We start from the raw sequence: 24,628 nt of genomic DNA, 5'->3' as shown, positions 1-24,628 counted from the left end.
GCATGTTGGGGTATTCGTCACGTCTGTGACAAAGCTCTAGTTCTTAAATGTTTCCAAACGAAACTTATTCTTTTCTACATACACAGGCTCAACTTATTTTGAGAAGTTGTTAATATAAGTCCATGCACCATAGCACTTGACCATCTTGTGTGCGTATCAAAACAGGGATTGATACCCAAACCGTTATAGATTCCTGTATGAAACCCACTTCCAATTTCTTTTAATTTGCTTCTTTTTCGCCAGCAAAGCCAGCTGGAAATCTGCGTATTCACTGTTTTGCATTACCTGTATATATGGTTTGTTCGATTTCAGTGAATGCACCGAGATCAAAACCGTCTTTTGCAAACACATCTTTGTATGATACTAGTAAACTTGCCAGTTCCTCAAACTGTTCTAATGTAAGGTATTCTTTAGACATCTCCAATGTACCAAGAAAGTGATAAGGCATAGTCTCATCATGAAGCCCGATGACTCGATCTCGATTGGCTCGAATTTCCATTTGTCTCGAACACTCTTCGAAGCATTGCATTTGTATTACTTTATATTTATATAAAACGCTGTAGGATGGCTCGAATTTGCGAGGGTCAAATTATTGGATGGCTCGAGCTGTTTTTCACAGTCTCGGTCACAATTTCCACACGATCTTTTGTTCATTTGGCTCGAATTCACTTGGGGTCGCATAAAGCTGTCGATCGATTAGGAGCACGTCATTAAATGTAACTTATAGGCAACCATGTTATCGATGCAATCGTTAATTGATATGAACAATATAACATTTTGAAAAACGTATTATTAGTGGTGGAATGGCTGGAATGGCTGCATCACACACTGTACAATGTCAACTTGATGGAATAGAAAGAGATTTATCTATACGACTATTTATGAACAAAACACATCCTGGCATGATCCTATTCTTAAAAAAGGAAAGGAATACATAAATACATGTAGTGATGTTTAATATTCAGCGATGTGTATATAGTGCTTAAGTATGTTTTGTTTTACTTGCTGCTTCTATCATGTACCCGTACATGTAACATGTGCTACGTAAAACACGTGCTGATAACATTCACAATGAGAATATGATACTTTTGTAATTGTATTTGTAATCATTTCAAAATATTGTATCATAAAACTAGTCCGTATATACATGTATTTCGTTCTAATTGATTCAAAAGACAAAAGTTGAAAATAGTTTGGGCAGAATGAATACTCTTCGACTGGAGAGAAAAATCTTTTGAAGATTCATATCAGTTAACATAAGCGTATTAAAAATCAGATTGCTTGAATTCCGGATGGCTCGAACTTTTGTTGTCGGTCCCGGCGAGTTCGAGCCAACGCGTTTCAACTGTATTTGTTTCTAAATGTTCTAACCATTTCATCACAAAATGTACTCTCGATATGCACCTGCGGCTCTGTGCCAATAACATATGCTGGATATGCTATGCCCACTACCTAACCTTTTTTTAGGAGCTGGTAATTATCGGTTGCATTGACTATACACATCACTGGTAATACACCGTTTTGTATACAAATCTACAGTGTTCAATGATATACTCTGACATGTCACCCTCATGCTCCATCTTGCGATTAAGTTGCAATACTGAATAAGGTGGAACTTCAAACGCCTTGCCACCATAATTCTTGCATTTATTGGCTGATCATGTACCTTCCGTGTGCTCATGGTTATCTCATGGACATGAAGAAAGAAAAGTGCCTTTCCTAGTATTCAGCACAAAATAACTCTAAACAAGTATATCCATCCCTCAGAACATATATTGATCGATCGGTGCCACGTCAATAGGTCATTTATGGCAAAACTTACTTATTTAAAGATATAATGGTTCTCCAATTAACGGTTTCTTTGATAACTTACGCCCTGCTGTTAAAGACTAATATATTTGCGCTGGCCTGGAGGAATCTTCAGTTTTGAAAATACTCTTTTAGAGATTAGTATTACCTCTGCAGTCACGTCCACAACATAGTTTGTCCACAACAACGTCTGTCCACACGTCAACAACCCGAAAAGGGATATATTAATTCACCATGCAGATTGTTACTTAAGCATTATCATCTAGACTGGTTAAACTAATCAATGTTTCGTTGCCTCTTGTTTGAACTCTGTATTAGCAGAGCTCACTGTTGCACAAAACACAAGTATAAGAGTCTGCCATTGATCTGTCGGTTCACCTTTTTCTCCCGGTCCAATCTTTCACTTTTTTTCTCGTTTTGATTTCCACGTCTGCCGACAGTCTTCATCGCCAACTCAACCAGAAGAATTCATTCTACAATCTCATGTGAATAAGACCCGAAATTTGACCAGACATCGGCGATTTGACTTTTTATATCTGAAGTATCAACTTGGTTGCCAACTTCCGGTAAAGACGTAAACATCATGTAACATTTTCAAAATATCTCTAAACAAAAAAACTTTCAGATTGCAGCGTTCTAAGAGCATGGATTTGTGTAGTATCGATCTATACTAAAATGTTGTGTCTTTCCACTTTCGTTTGGAACCTGCATACAAAGTAATGGTAATTATTAATAATAACTAAAAATTAATTAATTATCACAAGCTGATTACTGGTAAATACCGAACCATGAAGGTACACATACTGTGGTCCTTTCTGCTCATTGTGTCCATTCTAATTTGCCTGAAAAGGAAAGCTCCTAATATGTCCAGAGTCGCACCTGCTCTGCAAAACATAAAGACCGATGCTTATATTTATAAAATTGAAATTTATCAGCAACATACTTCCTGTACAACATCCTGAAAAGAAATGCTTTACTTGAGAAGGCATCAGACCTCTATTCTTGCTTGAGTTACAATGCTATGACGTTAATTTTATTTACACTTAAATGTATTATGAATATTGCTTGGCCAAGTGTGAGGGTGAGCGCTCTATAACCAGGTTTAAACCCCCAATGCTTTGCATTGACCGTTCCAAGGCGGTGACCCCAGCTTTATTCATATTTTGTGTTTATGTTGGTTTGTATTGTGCTGTATTGTGCTGTTTTGTACTGTTTGTGCAATCGGTCACTTGCCTTAAATAAAGGACCAATTAATTGTTTTAATGAAAATTCAATACTGCTCCAGCAGTTGGAGTTTCACTTCTTTATATTGATATACATATCTCTTCTACTTATCACCAATGCAGGAGATGTCCAACTGAAACCTGGGACCATCGTGCGATTGTCTGTGACACCTGTGACGAATGGTACCACATGGACTACCAAGAGGTACACTCTGGCACCTACAGCATACTAAATGACGACATAGCCATAAGGTGGGACTGTTAAGTATGTAACAACCCAAACTACAGTTCATTTTGCTTTGACCGTCACTCACTGACAACAGAAAACTATTATAGTGCCCTATCAATCAGCTCATTGAACGCATTGAACACATGATAGAAAGCGTAAAGCCCGATGTAATTCTTGCCACAGAAACCTGGCAAGATCCATCTATAAACGATAACGAAATATTCCCATCAAACTAAAAACTATGGCGTAATGACCGAAAATCAGGACCATGTGGTGGTGTCCTTATTGCTGTCAATGACACATACATTAGCACAGACATCCCATAACTACAAAGTGACTGCGAAATAGTTTGGGCTAAAATCCAACTATTGGGATCCAAGATATTATTACTCTGCTCATACTATAATCCGAAAACTTCAAATGAACTCAGCGTTTGTCAATTCAGGGACTCTGTAAATCGAGCAAGCTCCTCTTGTGAACCAGTGGTCATCATAGGAGGCAACTTCAACTTGTCTGGATGGGACTGGAATAAAAATCTCTTACACCAAACACTCAGCACGCAAGAATGCACTATATCTTCTCCGACTGCTTGGAGGACAATGGACTCACACATATAGTTGAAGAGCCAACAAGAAATACCAGCACCTTAGACCTTATCATCACTAATCTTCCGAACAAAGTTCAGTGGGTAAATACAATCCCAGGCATCTCGGGCCACCATTCCGTATTTGTTGAATTCTCTGCACAGAAAGTCAAACTGGACCAGAAGCCCCGACAAATACCCCTTTACAGAAAAGCAAGATGGGAAGCATTGAAATCTGATATGATAGACCTACATTCCACCATCACACCTATGATTGGCAACAAATGCAACATCAATACCATCTGGGACAAAGTCTGCTCATCTTTTTAGTCCAGTATTGCTACCCATATCCCACACAAAAATTGCTAGACCAAGAGACTCAATGCCATGGATAACCACTGAAATTAAGAAACTAATGAGAAGTAGAGACCAGCACTATAAAAAGATGAAAAAATCGAAAGATCCAACACATATTGCAAAGTACAAGGAATATCAACAACTCCTGCAGAAGAAGCTAAGACAGTCCCAATGGGCCTCTATAGACAACATAGTTTTTCCAGAAAAATCAGACACCGGTAACCGCTCTACTAGCAAACGACTTTGAACATATATCAAACATAAGAAAAAAGACAACTCCTCTATCACAGGACTTCGTGAAAATGGCCAACTCTACTCCGAAGCAAAACCAAAAGCCAACATTCTCAGCAAGCTGTTCCAATCAGTATTCACCAAAAGTCTTAATATATCTGCTGAAGAATTCAAAATCAATAAAAACATGACCAGCACGAAATCTCAACCTGCTCCTGAAATAACTATATCAAACGTCGGAATAGAAAAACTCCTAAACTCACTCAGCCCCTTCAAAGCTGCAGGTCCAAACAACATCAACCCACGAGTCCTGAAAGAACTATCAAAAGAAATATCATCTATACTTGCAAGCATATTCTAACTCTCTGTTGACACCAGCTCAATCCCAGACAAACGGCGAAATGCAAACGTAACTCCAGTTTACAAAAAGGAAGTAAAAATGACCCGGCTAACTACAGGCAAATATCTCTAACTTGCATCTGCTGCAAACTCCTTGAACACATTGTAACCAGCAACAACATGAAACTTGCAGAAGCAAACAACTTACTTTACCTACTACAAAAACGGATTTCGAAAGTGCAGATCTTGCGAAACCCAGCTTCTCGAGTTCACCGACGACGTGACCCATAACATGGAGAATGGCCATTAAATCGATATTCTCGTAATGGACTTCCCAAAAGCCTTCGATAAGGTACACCGCAGCTTCTCCTTCATAAGCTCGACCACTATGGCATACAAGGAAAGACCTTAGATTGGATCCAAGCATTCTTTACAAACAGAACGCAGAAGGTCGTGCTAGATGGAGAATGCTCAGACACAGTACAAGCCGGCTCTGGCGTCCCCCAGGGATCTGTCCTCGGCCCATCCCTGTTCCTCTACTACATAAATGACACCCCAAACGGCCTTAAATCTACGGTCCGACCCATCGCCGATTACACTATTTTATACCTCAACGTATCAGGAGACACAGACTGCATAAGCCTACAAGAAGACCTAAACGAATTAGCATCGTGGAAAAATAAATGGAAAATGGAATTTCACCCTAAAAAATGTCAAGCCATGTCAATAACCCGCAAGCGCAAAACCGTCACCCATCAATATAAACTCCATAACCACATTTTAGAATATGACAAATCAACAAAAAAACTTGGATGTACACTGACTGAAAAGCTAGCTTGGGGGCGAACACATTTACAACATCAGCAGTGAAGCCAGCAGAAACCTAAGCTTCATCCGAAGAAACCTGAACATTGCGTCCACAGCCATCTAGGAACAAACATATATCTCACTCGTCCGCCTATCATTGGAATATGCCTGCATCATCTCGGACCCATATGAAAAGGGAGATACGGATAGGCTAGAAATGATCCAACGTCGAGGAGCTAGATATGTCAAAATCAGATACCACAATCGCTCAAGCGTTACAGATAATTACGCTAAAATACCTTCGTTGGAAATCACTCCAAGATCGACGAAAAGAAGCAAGACTAATAATGTTTTATAAAACTGTAAATAACCTAGTACACATAACAACCGAAAATCGACTCCAACCAAATTTGAACAAGTCGGAACCAACAATTAACATATTTTACTTCCACATCCCATATTGCCGAACGCTCTATCGCCAACAATCATTCTTCCCGAGAACCATCAAGGAATAGAACAACCTTCCACCGGACAACACTTTATCTAACTTACCCTACGTCTTTTATATCACACTGTACATACTTGACACTTTTACTCTCACTTTTACTTTAACTCTTATGTTTTGGTAATAAGAGCATGTTTTGACCTACGACTAGCTTCGGTTCTCTGGCTGGACCTTTTATTGTTTAAAGGCTTCTGTAAATAAGGCCGTTTTGAAGCAAATTACCCGTTCCGTCACAGGCAAAGCCTTTCCGTTCATTCAAACTCGTTGAGCTGCTATTTCATTTTAATCAAAGATTTCTGTAATGTGCTTAAGTTAGTGATATAATCGTTTTCTAAATTTGGTTGTACAAAACATATTTACGTGTTTGTGTCATTATAATCTACAGCCGTTAGTGTAATTTTGGTGCGACCACCTAACATAGCATTTTTCATTTCTACATCCCGATGCCTCACACGCTTGGTTAGATTTTATGGTTTAATGGTTCGGTTTTCGGACGCACCATGTTACAAGCAATTATAAAGTTCGGATTAAGTTCGATATTTTTTCAACTAATTATTTGTGTGGTGTAACCTCGCATTTGGATTGGCTTTTGACCCATTCCAAATATAACTTTACAGAGTGTGAGTATTTTCTGTGGATACTTTTCCTGCTGTTTTTCGAAAACAACCTTTCTCTTGCATAATTTGGCCTAAATATACGACTACTTGGTGTGTTCTGCCACTACTGGGTCACGTTTGTTTTGTGTTCTTAGTGGTTTTGTATGAATGTAGACTAACATAGGTTATTACTCCTGTTTATAAATAGTTTATAAATAGCCCAATGACACACATTTCTTGACCTGGACGAGTCAATTGTTGGTTGTGGGTGGGGAAGTCAAACAGTAATTTTGTGACATATACAGCTTATCTACCTTACCTTAAAAGTATATTTCAAGTGTAGTGTATAATACTCTTGAGTATTACAATACGTGCAAACGACATCTTTTGCTTTTAAAATTAAAAATATTGGAAGAAATATTTTGATATATTTAAGTTTTACTACTAGAACTACTACTTCTACTACTACTATTTCTACTACTACTACTACTACTACTACTACTACTACTACTACTACTACTACTACTACTACTACTACTACTTCTACTACTACTACTACTACTACTACTACTACTACTACTACTACTACTACTACTACTTCTACTACTACTACTACTACTACTACTACTACTACTACTACTACTACTACAACTACTACTACTACTACTTCTACTACTACATCTACTACTACTACTAATGCATATCAAAGATATCGTCTAATTTCTATTTATGCGTAGAAAAATACGTATAACACACATCCCATGGGAATATATGTTAGAGTAATTTTAGATTAATTTACAATATTTCCATGTCGAACAATTATGAATTAATCGTGATTGATCAATCGAACGTAATTAATTTTCCATCGTTGACCAATTTAATGTGGGTGTAAAAATATAACGTATAATAAAAAATCTTACAATTTAAACTCAATAAAATGGTATGTATATTCATTAATTTATGAAAATTGTGTTTGTCTACAAGGTCTGTAAACAATTGGTTGCCAATTGTCCATATTTCGATGTGATTAAATCAGCAATCTTCAAGGAAGTTCTTGTGACGCTAACGTCGTAGTTGAAAAAAAAAACGTATTAAGGAATTTAAAGCATTAAATCGGTAATCTTTATTTGGTGAGATTTTTTATTCTTTGTGATTTATTCAGATGTCGATGATCTCAATTTGAGCGTTGATTGACTCCTAATTATTTACATTACATTCTAACCAATGATTGTCGAAAAATGATCATGTAAGATCATTTAAGAATGATGGTCATATTTTACATGTAAAAATTGACTATGTTAAGACACTTAAAAACATGTTTTGTTTTATTAACTTTTACCTGCAATTGATGTGATAAAAACATTTAATCGAAACTGCATTCTGGTTTTATGTCCTTGTTGGACAAGTATAACAACACCAACAACATTAGATTGATAGCTAATTAATTTCGGTAGGTAGCATAGTCTGGTTCAGATTAAACAAACTATTTAATCAGTGATAAAAAACTATATATATATATATATATATATATATATATATATATATATATATATATATATATATATATATATATATATATATATATATATATATATATAATGTATGCATTATATATTTGATAGTAAACATCGTTTGTAAAACAAAACTTACATACGCACACTACACTCGATCCAGAGAACAATTCGATATTTGTTGGCTTCGACAAATAATAGTTTTCTGCGTATCTACATAAACGTACCATTACCTACTTTTGAAATCTTCAGCAAAGAAGTGTGTCGTCTGTTTTATGACACGGGTTGTTATTTTTCTACAGAGTTAGTAAACATTTTGGCTGTTGATTTAGCTTTAATGTTTATTGACACTTTTCTGACGCACGAGCCATAGTTGCGAATTTAACGCATTATGTCGGTAAAAGCATTGTGGTGATATTTTTTAATATTTTGCGATTGCTTCATATGCGTCTGTTATTTATCGGACTATTAATTAACTCTATAATATTTATATTCCAATTGTAATAATTATGTTAGAAAAGGCGTATTATCGTTCTGTGTATGTTTATGGAAACCGTTTCCCGCTAAATAAATCGTCTATGCTTTCCTTTTAGTGTAGCTTAGCTGTTTGTTAATTGTTTACATGTATCATTTTTAAATAAAATTGAGTGCATTAAATTAGTATTGAATGAGTAAACGACGACCTCCGCTCGCAAATACCTGATTTTAAAAAGTCTGTTTGGTTGAAATACCATACATGGCCTGCCATTATAATATTATAATTGAAATTTAAAACGATATGCACATGAACTTATCTATATACAGAGTAAGCCTGGTAATGTAAACAAAGCAGTGAAAACCCGTCTGAATCAAAAAATTAAGCCATAGATCAAGCTCACAATAGTATTCGTAGAATAAAATAACAGGATATAGGTCTGAATCAAACGTATATACTAGTATAATTGGAAGCATCGCGTATTCTAACACTTCTTGTTTTATTTTGGGGTTTGCAGTAATCGATTGCTGATAAGAAGGACATCGACTAGCGCTGCTAATGAAGTATCACGTTTCAAACCACTTTCTTTCTCAAAATAGTTCGCATCTCCTTTCATCAGATAAAAACAATTAGTGAAAAAAACTGTAGGTCCATGGTATGTCATTATACATAATATAATCTTAATTGTATTTTTCCAAGCTGTGTTCTATTGATGTATTTTATACTGACAATCTCTCTTTAAAGGGATCTTTTCACGTTTTGGTAAATTGACAAAATTGAAAAAAGTTGTTTTAAATTCGCAAATTTTCCTTTTAATTATGATATTTGTGAGGAAACAGTAATACTGAACATTTACCATGGTCCAATAGAGCCATTATGTACATGTATGCATATTTTGACGATTTAAAAACCTGAAAATTGTTAAGTGTTGCAACGCGAAACGATTGAACAATTTGGATAGTTCTGTTGTTGTTGTTTAATTTTGTGCAACTGCAAAGATTGCTTATATAAACTATAAAATACGTATTTCATACATACTTGGCAGGATGGCCGAGCGGTCTAATTGGTTTTTACTTCAGGACTCCGGGGGTCACTGGTTCGAGCCCTGCTACGGGCTCCTTTTTTTCCTTTTTTTAATTTTATTCTTGATGTTTTACTGGAGCTTTTTAGATCCAATGTTTACATTTATCAATATAAAGCATTTAACGACAAACTTCAAAACATGCCAAAATCTTTGAAAAGGCCCCTTTAAATAAAGTGCAATCTGTTCGATAGTTTACAGACGTGGGTTTTCGTTATCTGTTATCTTGTTTAGCAAAGTAAATAATAATAATAAAAGCGTATCTTTGAAGTGACATGTTTAACAAATCCGATCTCGTCAGCCGAGATATATTTTGTTCCCGGTCAGAAAATTAAAATTTATGATGTTAGATAAAAACTAATCGTGCGATTACATTTGAAACAAGTGTCTTTTTTAAACACACAACTTGAGGTAAGTTTAAAATTCTTCAGTTATTCAAACAAATCAATATATACCGTTGTTTAAATATCTTCTGAAAGTGGCTTAGGAGTGTATAACATGAATTTAATGGCATAAAGGAATGTATATATGACGAACCAAAAGCAATAGGATATTCTTACTAGGCATGTAGAGGCTTTTTGATGACTTTTCTGCGCATAAGTACGGATTAACAGAGATAGGTGAGTTTTTATTCTAACATACAATATTTCCTGTAATTTCATAGAGTGCATTTTAGACATTTTAAGCAGAAATTCACTTTGACTTGAGCCTGGTTATACTTATTGTTATAAAATAAAACATTGCACTTTATTATACGATGTTGATCGTCAGAATGTTATATTTACAAGTCATTAAATATGTATGTACATTCTACATTCATTTTGTTTTCGATATATGTTTGCTTTTACTGGTGGTTGTTCTTTCACTAAATGAAGTGATTTTACCATGATTAAATTGCTGGGAAAGTAAAATAATTATATATTTAAAAGCATGAATCAATTTTGAGTTACAAACTGTGTTTGTTTTCTTTGACATAAAGTTTATGTGAATTTGAACAATATTTAATTAAATCTAAATCTGTTCTGTGTAAAACAGGTGTACAGATTGCATTACAAGCACTATATTTAACAAACAGTCTTTGAGAGCTACATAAGTTATTTTAGACAGGATACTGTTCCATATAGTATGTTTTAATTCTCAACAGTTTAACATTTCCTGTAAGTTTTTATGTATTCTAGCTAAGATAATCATGGCGGAAGGGGGTGTTAGACGTGAGGAGTTAGAGTCTGCATGGAATCCAAGCACATGGGACCAATGTGACACGTCAGATACACCAGATGAAGACAATGAATCATTTAGTCTCTCTCAAGTAAGTTATATTAATGTCACAATCGGAAACAAACAAGTTCTCTCATCCAATAATAACAAGATGCAACCTATAAGGTAAAACTTTAGTTGTCATGAAGCATGATGTGGTTTTGGCAGGAAATTCTACGCTATTTGACACATTGTTGTCTTTGTTATAAGAAAAGTATCGTGGTAGCTTATGTTCAAGTCATTCCAACCTTGGGAAAAGGGTCTTGTCTAAATGCAAAACATCCAATACAAATTAAAAATTACTCTTAAATTTTAACATAATGAATCAACCTTACGATAAATACATATCATATGGTTAGGAACACAACAACCTTTAAATCAACACAAACACAACATGATCTCGCGTTAATTATTCTGCTTGGCACTCTATTATATGTCTTACATGAGCAAGGGGCCTGCATTTATGGGAGCTTACCGCGTTTACGTGAGAAAGTCGTTGAAAAACTTCAAAGATGGCGTCGTTTTAGTGTTTTTCGTGAAGAAGTAGCGGATATTTTCACCCGGTAAGCCAGTTTATATTTATATTTATTTTGAAAGAATAAGACTTTTCGGCTCTACGGTGTTTGTGCTCCCCTCGGTTTTTGTTTCAATACCGTAGACGTCGGAATAAAAAAGTTATTGAAGCAAAACCGTCGACAAATTTGTTGTTTAATTTCTTAACCTTCGAGATGTTGGATGTTCGAATATCATTTTCTCTCACAATAAACAGTATTTGTACATGTTTACAGTAAAATATAACATAAATCACGATTATTGTATTATCTCGGCGCGTTTTTATGTCTATTAATTCATTTAATGCCGAATTATAACGGCTTAACCCCCCTTTTTGGAACTAAACTTCCTTTTAAGCACATTTTGGGACCTGACTACCAAAAATAAACAGCTCTTTCCTATGTTAGGTTTTATGCGAAATAACTTTCGTGAATGAATTCCGCATTGGTGCGAGTGTTTTGGAAATCATTTTCACTTGAGGAAATCAAGAGTTATCTTTTTTTATTAATTGTTATATAATAAATTTTTATTATTATATGTTTTATCGCGTACTTAACGCTAACATTTAGTGTGTGGAAAATATAAGACATTCGACGGTATTATTAACATAGTGTAATTCTTACCTGTTTATTTTTACATATATGAACATAAAACTTGAAAACTTGAAAATTGCTAATTTGATGAAACGCCTATTTATATAATTATAGTCAATGGTGTTGTACAAAACATATAAATATACATGCAATTGATAAACATAAGAGTGATTGATACTTTTATGTAGCATTAATTAAAGGATTAATAATCTAAAAATGTGTGATATAAATAAAAATGCTGTAAGAAACTTAAGCAATAAAACAATACAGGCTACGATATTAAAACACAGGAAAAATAAAATATTATGTAATAAATTGATATAACTAGGGTTAAGACCATTATTATGATGATATTATGAGCAAAGTTTTGGCAACATAAAGATACTGTTTTATCATTAACTGAAAGGATACGTGAAAGGATATTTCTGCACTCTGGCTGTCGGATCCCACAGCTACCGGTCGCCTGTCACCCGTACGGACACTTCTTTTGGGTTTTTACCGTATTTGAACTATTGTGACTTAAAGTCACAAATAGACTGACCAAGTGTGACAAGACACAACTTGAAGGTTAAAATTTCAGTGTGACTATAAGACACAATTAGAGGGGCTAAGCGTGACTAAAAGACCGCTGGATGATGTCATTCAATCATTGAGCAGAGAAGCCCTAATGATTTTTGGTTACCGGTCACTTGTACAATAAATATCCTTTTCGATTAAAAAAGCCCGCACAATTCTTAAATTTCTTAGTCCTCTGAGTCATGGTTGTTGGACAAATAAGCCCATACAACTGAGCCTCGATTTGTTTTGAAATCACAGGTATTCAAATTAAAATAGGTTGTAAAAGTCTCTGAAGAGAAATGTTTTCAAATTCCCTTTGAAAATGTCTATTGAGACATATGTCCGAATGCTTGATGGTAGGTCATTCCACAGTTTCGGACCAACAACTCCGAAACTCCTGTCCATGAAAGTTTTTCTCTTTGTGCGTTTCACATCATAACATCCGTCATACGAGACGGTAGATCGTAGGTTACGTGCTGGTACTTTTTCTTTTAAAAGTTCTGTAAGGTATTTTGGCGCGTTACCAACAGAACAATTATACACGAAGTTCAGTAATTTGAATGTTATCCTAGCCTTTACTGGTAGCCAGTGTTGTTCATACAAGGCATCTTTTGAACTGTCATATTTCTGTCGGCCGAGTATTAATTTTGCACACATGTTTTGGATACGTTGCATTTTGTTTATTTCGCATTGAGCTGTTCCATACAAGATGAGATTACAATAAGCCAGATGGGATATTACCAAAGACAAAACGAGTATTTCTGTTGCTTCTTTTGTTAAGTATTTCCTTATGTTTTTGATTTTAAGGTAGTTGTACATGGCTGTACGGCACTAAATTTTGATGTGTTCTTTAAAATTTAGTGTTTCGTCTAAATATGAACCCAAATACCGTATGCATTTTTCTGCTTTAACAGTGTCACCAGCAATATCTATTTCTTTAAATTGACATTTATTTAATTGGGGTCTACTACCAAACATGATGAATTCCGTTTTTGATGCGTTCATTTTCAGTTCATTCTCGTTCATCCAGTTGTTAATAACGAGTGCACAACTTTCAAGTTCTTGAATGGCAGTTCTTTCAACAGAAGAAGATGTAGGTTTGAATCGCTTGTTTGCGGTGTGGTCGTCTGTAAAACCGTAGACTGTGATAGAGGGAGGAACGACATCAAACAGTGTGCCAGCGTACGTCAGGTAGAGCCATGGACCAAGACAACTACCCTGGGGGACACTACACTCCAAAGAACGTGCCGCCGATAAAGCTGAATCAACACTCATGCGACAGCCTCTTGGACGAAGATACGAGTCTATCCAGTTTAGTGCCGTGCCACATGCACCGTATTGTTTTGCAACACGTCTAGTAGAATGTCATGATCGACTGTATCGAAGGCAGCACTCAAATCAATGGCGATAAGTGCTGTAACCTCTTGTTCCTCAATACCTTCGAGTATATCATTGACTAGTCTAAGTAAAGCAGATTCACAAGAATAGAATTGTCTGTAGGCTGACTGATTTTTTGGAAGGAGATTGTTTTCATTTACGTGTATATTGAGTCTAAACATAGCAGCCTTTTCAATCACTTTCGATAGAAATGATAAGTTGCTCACTGGTTTATAGTTGGCATAACTCAGGTCTAGTCCAATTTTCTTAAGAAGTGGTCTTACTATTGCCTGTTTAAATTTTGAAGGAAAAACTCCTTGACTCAGAGAGAGATTAACCAATTTTATCACGAACGGTAGTTTAAAAATGATTTTAGTACTTGTGTTGGCAATGCATCTAGTTCGCATGATTTTGTTTGAAGATGATTGATGATCTTTTTCACTTCACTTTTTATATTTTATACATATGTGAATACGTATTATTTAAGACTGTTGTGTTGAGGGAATAAAGTATTGGTTCACATAGAAAGATTATTTCGTGTGTTCATAACATTGCCTTCTAATTGTACGTTAATATGTCAAATGCACAACGAATTCATTCCGACCCAAATCTGTTTTATCATGTATGTAAGTGCTGAATACAATTGAAAATGTATGCAGAGACATCGCTGGAAGAAATGACATAACAAAGATAATGGTTTATTTTCATAACAAAGTGAGAAACTAGCATGACATATACGGAACAAAACGTGTAATTAAGTTGCACTCATAGCAATTATATGTCAGACTTGTCTATGTAGAAATAATAATATAAAACAAACAAAAAACACATAATACATCAGCTGTACATTTTGTTGTTTGCTTCGTTTGTTTTATTTGCTGTTTTAGTCCGGTCCATGTGGTCCATGAATGGGAAATAGTATCCCAGTCCTCCGCTAATGTTAAATTCCTAATTACATAATTTTATACTGCAACGAAAGATGCACTTATTATCGCCCTTCAACCTTCGTCATCTGAAAAGGCAGTAAAAGAATGGTTAAAGAATTTTTTTATATCACAATGAGGTGGACACGTCATAAAATACATTTAATTAATTAAAAAATTACTGAAAGGGCTGATAAACATTCTATTATATCGTACATCAGCCACCCCACAACCCATCTTCTTTAAAAGCTGTGAATTTATTCCGTTGGTCGGCAGGTTTTGTGCACAACATTTTTATAATTCTACAGTAAAATAATTAAGAAAACACTGATATTGCACCACATAAAATGCTAAAATGCTATCAAACTATAATATTGAAGTACAAATATAAACTTTATTATAGATGGATAGGTATTTCGTGTCAATCTCTTTCACATTATGAAAGAGCTGTTGGTCATTTGGAACTCATGTTATGCTTCTTAAAGTACATATAGATGCATAACTTAATTTAGATTAAGCAAACAAAACACTAGGTATTTGCCAAGATTCATAAGAGTCAAATATATACGAGAAGCAATAGCGTAATCGTGCGAGACTTGCTCATATAGAATTGAACCTCTTATGGCGTTCTTTCGAAATAATTTCCTGTCTCCGAACTAATATGCAATACGCCCGTTTTTTTTAATATGCAGATTAATGCTCCGTTTTAGATCCATAACTAATGAACGCCTCAATATTTTCAAAAATTAACACCGGATTAATGTTCACCAAAATTTTTTCATACAGATTTGATATAAATATTATAGAGCTGAATAAAACAATACATTAAGCCCTGTTTTCCCGGCACACGCGCTGGACATACACCTTTAAAAAACGCTATACAAATTCCAGTACTTGTGCACTTAATAGATTGTAAACAATGACGGTTGAAATCCGTACGGGGGAATTTTTCTGGTAACCAAGAGCGACGTCAACGTTCATGAAGTCTTTAATTCATAAATGTACAGTGTATATATGCGTCAGGTGTCAAAACCAGCATCACCGGATGTAAAATTTATTTTTGACCTGCATATTATCCGCTGCTGTGTGCTTCCGCCAATTAGTTTAAAATGGATTTCGAACCGGTAAGTAGTTAACATAACATCAGAACAAATTATCCCTTCCAAAAAGGGCGCTATGCTGCTTAATAGTACATGTATATTGCAAAAAAGTAAAGGTCCCCACGTATAGTGTCGCAGTTTATAACAATACAAGTTATGTTTCATCTTTTGTAATGTAGCTTGAGGTTTCGTATCTTTGAAAAGTATGAAAGAGGTATACATTCAAACAGAGGAAACGTTCTTTAAAACATTCATATCAATGGTAAATTCATTCACGACAGAAAGTTTGTGTATTTAGAAGTCATGTCCCAAAATGTGCTTAAAAGGAAGTCAGTTCCAAAAAGAGGGGTTCATCCAAAAGTTTTTGGCAATAAATTAGTTATAAGAGATAAAACTGCGTCGGAAAAATGAAATAATCATCGTTTTAGTTATATTTTACCGTACACGTGCACCAATACTGTGTATTATAAGAGAAAATGATATTTGGATATCCCATTTCTCGAACGTCACGTAAGGAGACTACAGAATTGTGAAAGGTTTTTCTTCAATAACTTTTTTATCCTAACGTCTACGATCTTGAAACAAAAAACCGAGGGAAGCGCAAACACCGGAGAGCCAAAAGGGCGTATTCATTCAAAAGAAATATAAATATAAACTGGCTTACCGGTAGAAAATATCCGCTACTCCTTCACGAAAAACACTAAAACGACGCCATCTTGAAGTTTTGCAACAACTTTCTCACTTAAACGCGGTAAGCCCCATATACGCAGGCCCCCCTGATGAGAGTGAACCCTTTAATCAATAAACGAGCACCTGACCGGATGACGCATGTCTTATGGGTTTAGTTAATTATCTTTTAAATACAAATAACAAAACTACTACTAATATCATATCCAATGTGTAAAGACTTGTTGTATGCACATTCATTTACGATATTTAAAATAAATATCTTGCAGAAAATGGCGGGTTGTCACGTGAACGTGACAGACAAGTGGATCACAATATACAGCAGAACCCCACTGGTATGGTGAAAAGAGTAAATTGTCCTTTGCGTTGGCATAAATATTTATATTGATCTGTATTTAAATACGTTATATGTTAAATCAATATGGCAAACTTACTTAGCCTCGTTCCCATATAACACATTATATTGCCCTTTCTGATGCATAAGTTACAGCATATGCATCTGCAGCAGTAGTAGTTTTATTATCAAGCCAACACCAACAACTCTGCAATTTGTAACGTCTCAGATGACACTTGAGGCGCATGCACTTTAGATGTTCGTACACATACCGTAATTTTAAAGGTAAATTATGTGCGTTTAAAAAAAAACATGATCACACAGGATCATTATATCAGGATGACGTTCCGTGTTGCTCTTTTAAAGGCTAAACTGTGATACTTAGAGAATATGTATATGTATTGTATGGGTTCAATGAAAAAAAGGTAATTATAATATAAAAACGAAAGGTCGCGAACAAAGACCACGCTGCTTGCTTAAAGGTTAAGGCCATAATTCTCTAAGTTACATGTTATTATTAACATAAGAACTGCTACAAATCACAAATCTATTTTAACTGTTAATAGCTGAACGACTTACCTTATGGGAATGCATACCCGCTTCTATAGTATAACTCCATTACACATTCTGATTAGGAATGGACAATGCAATCGCAGTAACATTGACACATGCGCATTGGTGATATCTAGAATTTATGGGGACCGTTTAAGATGAAGCTACCTGTAACGTATTTACGTATTGTTCGTGGAGAACACACAGTTACAACCAAAGTTTATTTCTGTTTTCATCGCGATTTTTTTCTGTTGAATATTGTCTAATACAACGCTCTTGCAAATGTTCATGAAATACAATTTTACAGCTCGGCGGCCAACATGGCCGCCACGTCAAGAAGACGTGACAAATCTCAAAGTTCTTTTCAAATCTAACCGTAGACTCCTCAAGATACCCAATTCTGCCCAAACCTCTACATTTTGTCAACAGGTTAATTTGCATATATTTTCTTTATAACGTTTATTGGTCCTTAGCTAGCATGCTTATTGCTGATTAGTTGACTTGCTGGAATATACTAGAAAAACCAATTTATTCGTGTATTTACATGCTTGCCAAATACTCCAAAATCTAATTACTTTGTATTGGTATAAAGTTTTACTGTTATGTTTGTCGGTGCAATATTTTGTGTAACCTATGCAAATAAGACTTTTCGATGACCCGTTCATCTGTGCTATTTCTATGACTATATGAGGTAATACTAATCTCATGTCTATATGTTGACCATTTCGTTAATTGAATGATTTGTTTGATCAATGAAACTGTGTGTATCTGATGTAAACATTTACCTTGTTAAACATCCAGACTCTGGATTTTTCTATTTATCCCCACGCTTTTTGAAAAAAAGGTGGGGATATTGTGGTTATCTCCGCCGTCCGTCCGTCCGTCCGTCTGTCTGTCCGTCCGTCCTGGCCACTATCTCCTCCTACACTAAAAGCACTAGAACCTTGAAACTTACACACATGGTAGCTATGAGCATATGTGCGACCCTGCACTATTTGGAATTTTGATCTGACCCCTGGGTCAAAAGTTATAGCGGTTGGGGTGGGGCCGCGTCAGAAATTATCACTCATTTTTTTAGGTTATTTTACATTTACTTCTTTATTTCTACACCGATTCACTTCAAATTGATACTGGACCTCTCTTATGACAATACGGTCAATCTCAACCATGCATGGCCCCATTCCCAACCCTGGGGCGCCCCGCCCACATAGGCCACACCCACCAAAAATTTCCATTTACTATAATTTTTTCATTTCTACACGGATTCACTTCAAATTGATACTGAACTTTTGTTATGACATTAGGGTCAATCTCAACTATGCATGGCCCCAATCCCAACCCTGGGGCGCCCGCCCACATAGGCCACACCCACCAAAAAATTCCATTTACTATAATTTTTTCATTTCTACACGGATTCACTTCAAATTGATACTGAACTTCTCTTATGACATTAGGGTCAATCTCAACTATGCATGGCCCCATAACCAACCCTGGGGCCCCGCCCACATAGACCACACCCACCCAAAATTGCCTTTACTATAATTTCTTCATTTCTACACCGATTCACTTCAAATTGATATTGAACTTCTCTTATGACAATACAGTCAATCTCAACTATGCATGGCCTCATTACCAACCCTGGGGCGCCCCGCCCACATAGACCACATCCACCCAAAATTGCCTTTTACTATAATTTCTTCATTTCTACACCGATTCACTTCAAATTGATACTGAACCTCTCTTATGACAATACGGTCAATCTCAACTATGCATGGCCCCATTACCAACTCTGGGGCCCCGCCCACATAGACCACACCCGCCCAAAATTGCCTTTTACTATAATTTCTTCATTTCTACACCGATTCACTTCAAATTGATACTGAACTTCTCTTATGACAATACGGTCAATCTCAACTATGCATGGCACAATTACCAACCCTGGGGCGCCCTGCCCACATATGTCACACCCACCCAAAATTGCCTTTTACTATAACTTCTTCATTTCTACACCAATTCACTTCTAATTGATGATGAACTTCTCTTATGACAATACGGTCAATCTCAGCTATGCATGGCCCCATTACCAACCCTGGGGCACACCTAGGTCAAACATTCGGCGTGGGGATACGCGTCGGCCTCTGCCGCGCCATTTCTAGTTAACTATACTATCACTTTTTTGACTTATGTTTACTTGGTATCGAACAACTTTCCAATATTTAAAACTAGTTCTTACATGCACGAAATGCACCCTCAAATATTTTGAACACTTATTATTTTGATATAAGATCTGAATATTGATGTAAATAAACTTTTAACATTTTCTTGCGTATCATTATAACAGTTATTTTATTTATAAATTGCTCAAGCATATTATTTAAATATCTCCTTATTAATTTGTTATACTATATAAACATAACTAAGTAATTTATTTATCTCTACGGGTTATTACGTCACATACCTTATGTTGTTTTGAATGGTTGCCGATGACACTACCTTTATAAATATCTTTACTTTGATTGCCTTATTGTATATTTTTAATCAACTCATTAACAAAGAAATGTATGCTTTCAGATTCCAATTGAGAGCCTAAGCACTTCTATAGATGTGTGTATGACATTGTTGGGTTATAGTGACAAAATCCGACGTGCAAGAATAGAAGCATGCAAGCAGCACGATTGTTGTATGACAGCAGCTCGTAAGGGTGTACTAACCTGTCTAACCACGGGGAGTAAAGCCGATGGTCTGACGTGCTCTTTCGAAAGTGATAGGGACGAAATGCGAATTCTGGATGGTGTCGTTTGTGTAGAAGAAGGGGTTGATTCTAAAAGCATCCCAAAAGAGACTACAGTGCTTCGACTAAACAATCGTATGAGTTATCCAGGGCACGGGGTATTGCTGCTGGATAAAAACGTTCAAACGATTCACCCATTTTTGAAAAAGTCCCTTGATTATTTACCAAGTGGTAATGCAATTTTAAGCAGCGATTTATTTGTCAAGGCGTATCCAAAGGGAAAGCCAGAAGGAGCTGTGAGGCATGATCGTGCCGGTCCATCGATGCCGATGACATGCAGGGGTGTAGTTCACATTGACACAGTGTATACAATTCGTTGCATCTGTCCCAGCATTCTTAATAAATGGGCAGAACGATCACGCATATGGCCACCACCAGACGTTGTCCAGAAGGTAAAATCTTTGGGGGCATTTATGTCTCCCGTTGGTTTTAAAGGCAGTAGACATAAGCAAATTGAGTGGAGGATATGCTTCAATGAAGGTGAAACTGAACTTGTTAGCAATCTTAATGAAACACAGGCTAAAATATATGTGATGTTGAAGATGATCGTTAAAGATGTACTTCAGCCGTGCAATAAAGAAATCACATCGTATGCGTTGAAAAATATTGTACTATGGTTAGCAGAACGGAATCCACAACATTCATTCCATGATAGAACTTTGTGGGACTGGCTCCGCAAAAGCCTGTACATTTTAAGAATGGCTATTGATGGTCGTCAACTACCATATTACATGATCCCAGATAGGAATCTGATGGAAGCATGTGGACTGGAGGATGCCCAGCAAACTGCGTGGGTAAACATGATAACGGAAATGATTAAAGAAGGACCGCGAATGATACTAAGATTAAAGAAGATGCGAACCATCCTGCGCTCGAACCTGGATACAGTATTTTGGTTCTACAACATGCGAACGGAGCTGGAGATACTGAACTTAGAACTCACGAGCAGACACGAACGAGGCGCGGCAAGTCAAGAAGACAATGAGAAAACTGCTGAGCAAATGAAACGTGTGAATGAAATTTTAGTCGAGGTCCGTGAGAGGTCGCTTGTCAATGGGAATCGTGTCGATGACCGAAGGGAAATATTTGACCTTGTGTTGGGTGACATGGCTAATGTAAAGCTTTTTGTTTGATGATATGTTATCTTGAATAGTTTCACACGTATTTGTATACGACTGAAAAGGTCAACTGAATGAATGTAAACCATATTGAACACTTTTAACAAAAAAATTAATTCATGTGTGACACAAAGAATTTATGTGTTTTATTATTGGTTGCTTATAAGCACATTTCAGAATTCAGTTACTCAGCTGTATCTTTTAGTTGTGCATGTCTAATAAAAACATGTAAAATGATGTTTTAATGAAAATATAATATAATATACTGTTAATTTACTTAATAAACAGGACTGGTCAGTGATTTTGGAAACATGTGTTTCGTAATGAATTGTCTTTATTTATTGTGCTGCTATGCTTTATATTCGACTTCTTTTGTTTCATTATCGTTTAAATTTATTCATTTTCGCTTAAATCATATTATTAGTTTTATTTGATGTATCTAACGTAATAACCTTTTTTCTTTACATTATACGTACTTACTAAGCTTAGGACAAAATACAAAATAGAACTTCAGCGTTTGTGAAATCTCTACGTAGCTTATGGTAAAGGTGCATTATGTATATATTTTATAGGGTATCTTTTTGTTGTTTTGTTTACATGTAGCCATGTATTCATATTTTGTTCTTGTAAAGAACACGTCATATTTGAACCACGATCCAAGTGCATCTTAGTAACAAATGTTTTGTTCAAATGATTGATGGAAAACGTAACACACGCTTTATTATTTCATTGATATCAATAGATGGTCACCTATAAGTATTGACATCTTTCATAGTCAGTTTTTTTTAATTCCTATACATACGTTATTGTTTGAATCTTATACAGCATTTATTGTTTAAATAATTTTTTTAATATTTTTTGTAGGACAGTCATGAAGTCCTCAAATTGTTGTGTTTGAAAAATAAGAAACTCTATGGTAAAGCATCTTTTTCACCTTAACAGAATTTGTAAAAGGCAGCCCGCTGAAACACTTGAATGTTTGGGTTGTTAATAACTAGTTACTTGATGATGTTGTCTACCTAATCCTTGTTTAAGTTTTTTTTAAGCTAGATACTTGTCTTTGGACATTAATTATTTAAGTGACCTTTCTATTATTCGATGACATCTAAATTTATGTTGTATAACTTCATTGTGGTATTTACTAACATAACACATACAGGAAGAATGGTTATATTTGCCATGTAAACATTGTAAAACGTGTTTTTTTAAATGTAATGCATTTGGTATTCTATTGACTTCTCCCTGCTTTTGATTTGGCTCAAAGCAGTACATCAAAAGTGCATTCTGTTAAAGTCCTTGTAGAACAAATATAACAACAACAACAACATTATTTAGATAGCAACTTTATTTCGGCATAGGTAGCACAGTCTGGTTCATTTTAAACAAACTATCATATCAGTGATATACACAATGTATTTATAACTAACAAGTAAAACCGGTAGACTACCTTTGACATTAAGTGAACCATGGCATGCTTTCTAATATAAAGGATAACACAAAAAGAGCAAGCCCTTATTTACCTTAATAGTTGGCGGCATAACATATAGAGGCTTTTTTGCGGAAAAATTTAGCAGTGATATTTGGCTGATCAAAGCTTCTATATAAACTGCTCTTTAAAATAAAAACTAGTGACAGAACATAGTGATATTTGGTACAATTAAGTAACAACAATTTTACTTAAAACATTGAATAAATTGTTATTTTCACACGTCAATAATGTCCATAAGCTAAATTGTGGAATCCTCTGTTTACACAAAATGGACATTCTCGTGCATTGCGAAGACCCTTGAACGCATTAGACATTACATATTCAGCACACACAATTACTTATCTTTCTCCGTGCAACAGTGAATCTGTAAATAAATGGCTTAATGGCTCAGTAAACTTACACTATTGATTGAATTATATTATGCCACATCGGTAATACGTTGTCAGTAAAACAATGAGTGGTTACGGTTGAAGTCAAGTAAATTTAATTTACAAAGTCGGATACACAAACAGGTAACATAAGAGATCGACTATCCCCTCATATTAGATTTGTAAGGAACTAAGCAGAAGGTACCTCACAAGACAGAGTATACATATAATTAAATTTATGCACTTCTAGCAAGGATAGCACATTGTTAAAACCGGACATTCAAAATAGACATAGACTAGTACAAGTATGACTAAGCGTATATGATTAAGAATAGTATTCAGCACATATAATCAAGCACGTGTAAAGCATTTAAAGCATTACAGACTAATAAGGCTATTATGAGCATGCAACCAATCGTTCTAGACTTTGCTAAGCTATCTATGAACTATAAACTAGAGCAACCGAAAACAAAATAACATAGGAAAGCTGGCAACATAACATGGCAAAATAACGAAATGACAGAAATCAAGGTATATCGCTGCCAAGGCTATTGAAAAGACAATTATGTGACATCGCACGAGGAACAAGAGCAGTTTTCTCCATGCCAAGTATTTACTAGAGATCGGAAATGGTTTCAAGAGGATGCTTTCCTGAAGTTTTCCGGAAGGTCTGTCCATAGTTTTGCAGCAGCATACCTTAAAGATGTTTTTCCATATCTTTCTGTCCTTGGTAGGGGTATCTCAACAGTAATATAGTGCCTAAAATTATAGTTAACATTTTTTAGATGCAGTAAATCATGTAGATACTCTGGGGATATTTTATTAAGATGTTTGTATGCTTCTAAGGCAACATATCTTAACTTTCAGTGAGATAAGACCAGATTTTTCAAATAATTCATCATAGCTGCTACAGAAATCATCATATATGAATCTCGGAGCTATTTCCTGTATTTTCTCTATCTTTCTAGTATTAGATTCATTGGTAAAGTGCCAAGTCAGAGGACAATAGTTAAAGTTTGACATAACAAAAGAGTGATATATAGTGAGTCTGCTTAATCTATTCAGATGTCTACCAATCCGTTTTAATACATTCAGCTGTCTAGAAGCTTTCTTACAAATACTTGATACATGAGAATTGAAATTTAACATAAAATCTACATTAACACCAAGTAATTTAACTTCA

At 35.4% G+C, this 24,628-nt stretch overlaps 1 protein-coding gene across 2 annotated transcripts; it reads left to right on the top strand.

Moving 5' to 3' along the window:
- Nucleotides 1-10,041: 10,041 nt before the first annotated feature.
- On the top strand, nt 10,042-22,761 carry LOC127867872 (uncharacterized). Of its 2 annotated transcripts, none has more exons than XM_052409379.1 (4): nt 10,042-10,157; nt 10,925-11,055; nt 17,063-17,128; nt 20,251-22,761. In XM_052409379.1, exons 2-4 carry the CDS (start codon nt 10,936-10,938, stop codon nt 21,601-21,603), a joined length of 1,539 nt encoding a protein of 512 aa, XP_052265339.1. In that variant the 5' UTR covers nt 10,042-10,157; nt 10,925-10,935; the 3' UTR covers nt 21,604-22,761. The 2 variants fall into 2 exon arrangements, with proteins under 2 accessions (XP_052265339.1, XP_052265338.1); XM_052409378.1 differs by lacking the exon at nt 10,042-10,157 and adding an exon at nt 10,168-10,366.
- Nucleotides 22,762-24,628: the final 1,867 nt, after the last annotated feature.

This window comes from Dreissena polymorpha, chromosome 2 (assembly GCF_020536995.1).
Source record: "Dreissena polymorpha isolate Duluth1 chromosome 2, UMN_Dpol_1.0, whole genome shotgun sequence".
In the NCBI taxonomy this organism is placed as follows: domain Eukaryota; kingdom Metazoa; phylum Mollusca; class Bivalvia; order Myida; family Dreissenidae; genus Dreissena; species Dreissena polymorpha.
This window is presented reverse-complemented; position numbering and strand designations above follow the sequence as displayed.

Coding starts and splice junctions, on each gene's coding strand:
- LOC127867872 (XM_052409379.1), top strand. CDS start 10,936: ATGGCGGAAGGGGGTGTTAGACGTGAGGAGTTAGAGTCTGCATGGAAT. Junction 11,056..17,062: donor AATCATTTAGTCTCTCTCAA/GTAAGTTATATT, acceptor AATATCTTGCAG/AAAATGGCGGGTTGTCACGT. Junction 17,129..20,250: donor TATACAGCAGAACCCCACTG/GTATGGTGAAAA, acceptor GTATGCTTTCAG/ATTCCAATTGAGAGCCTAAG.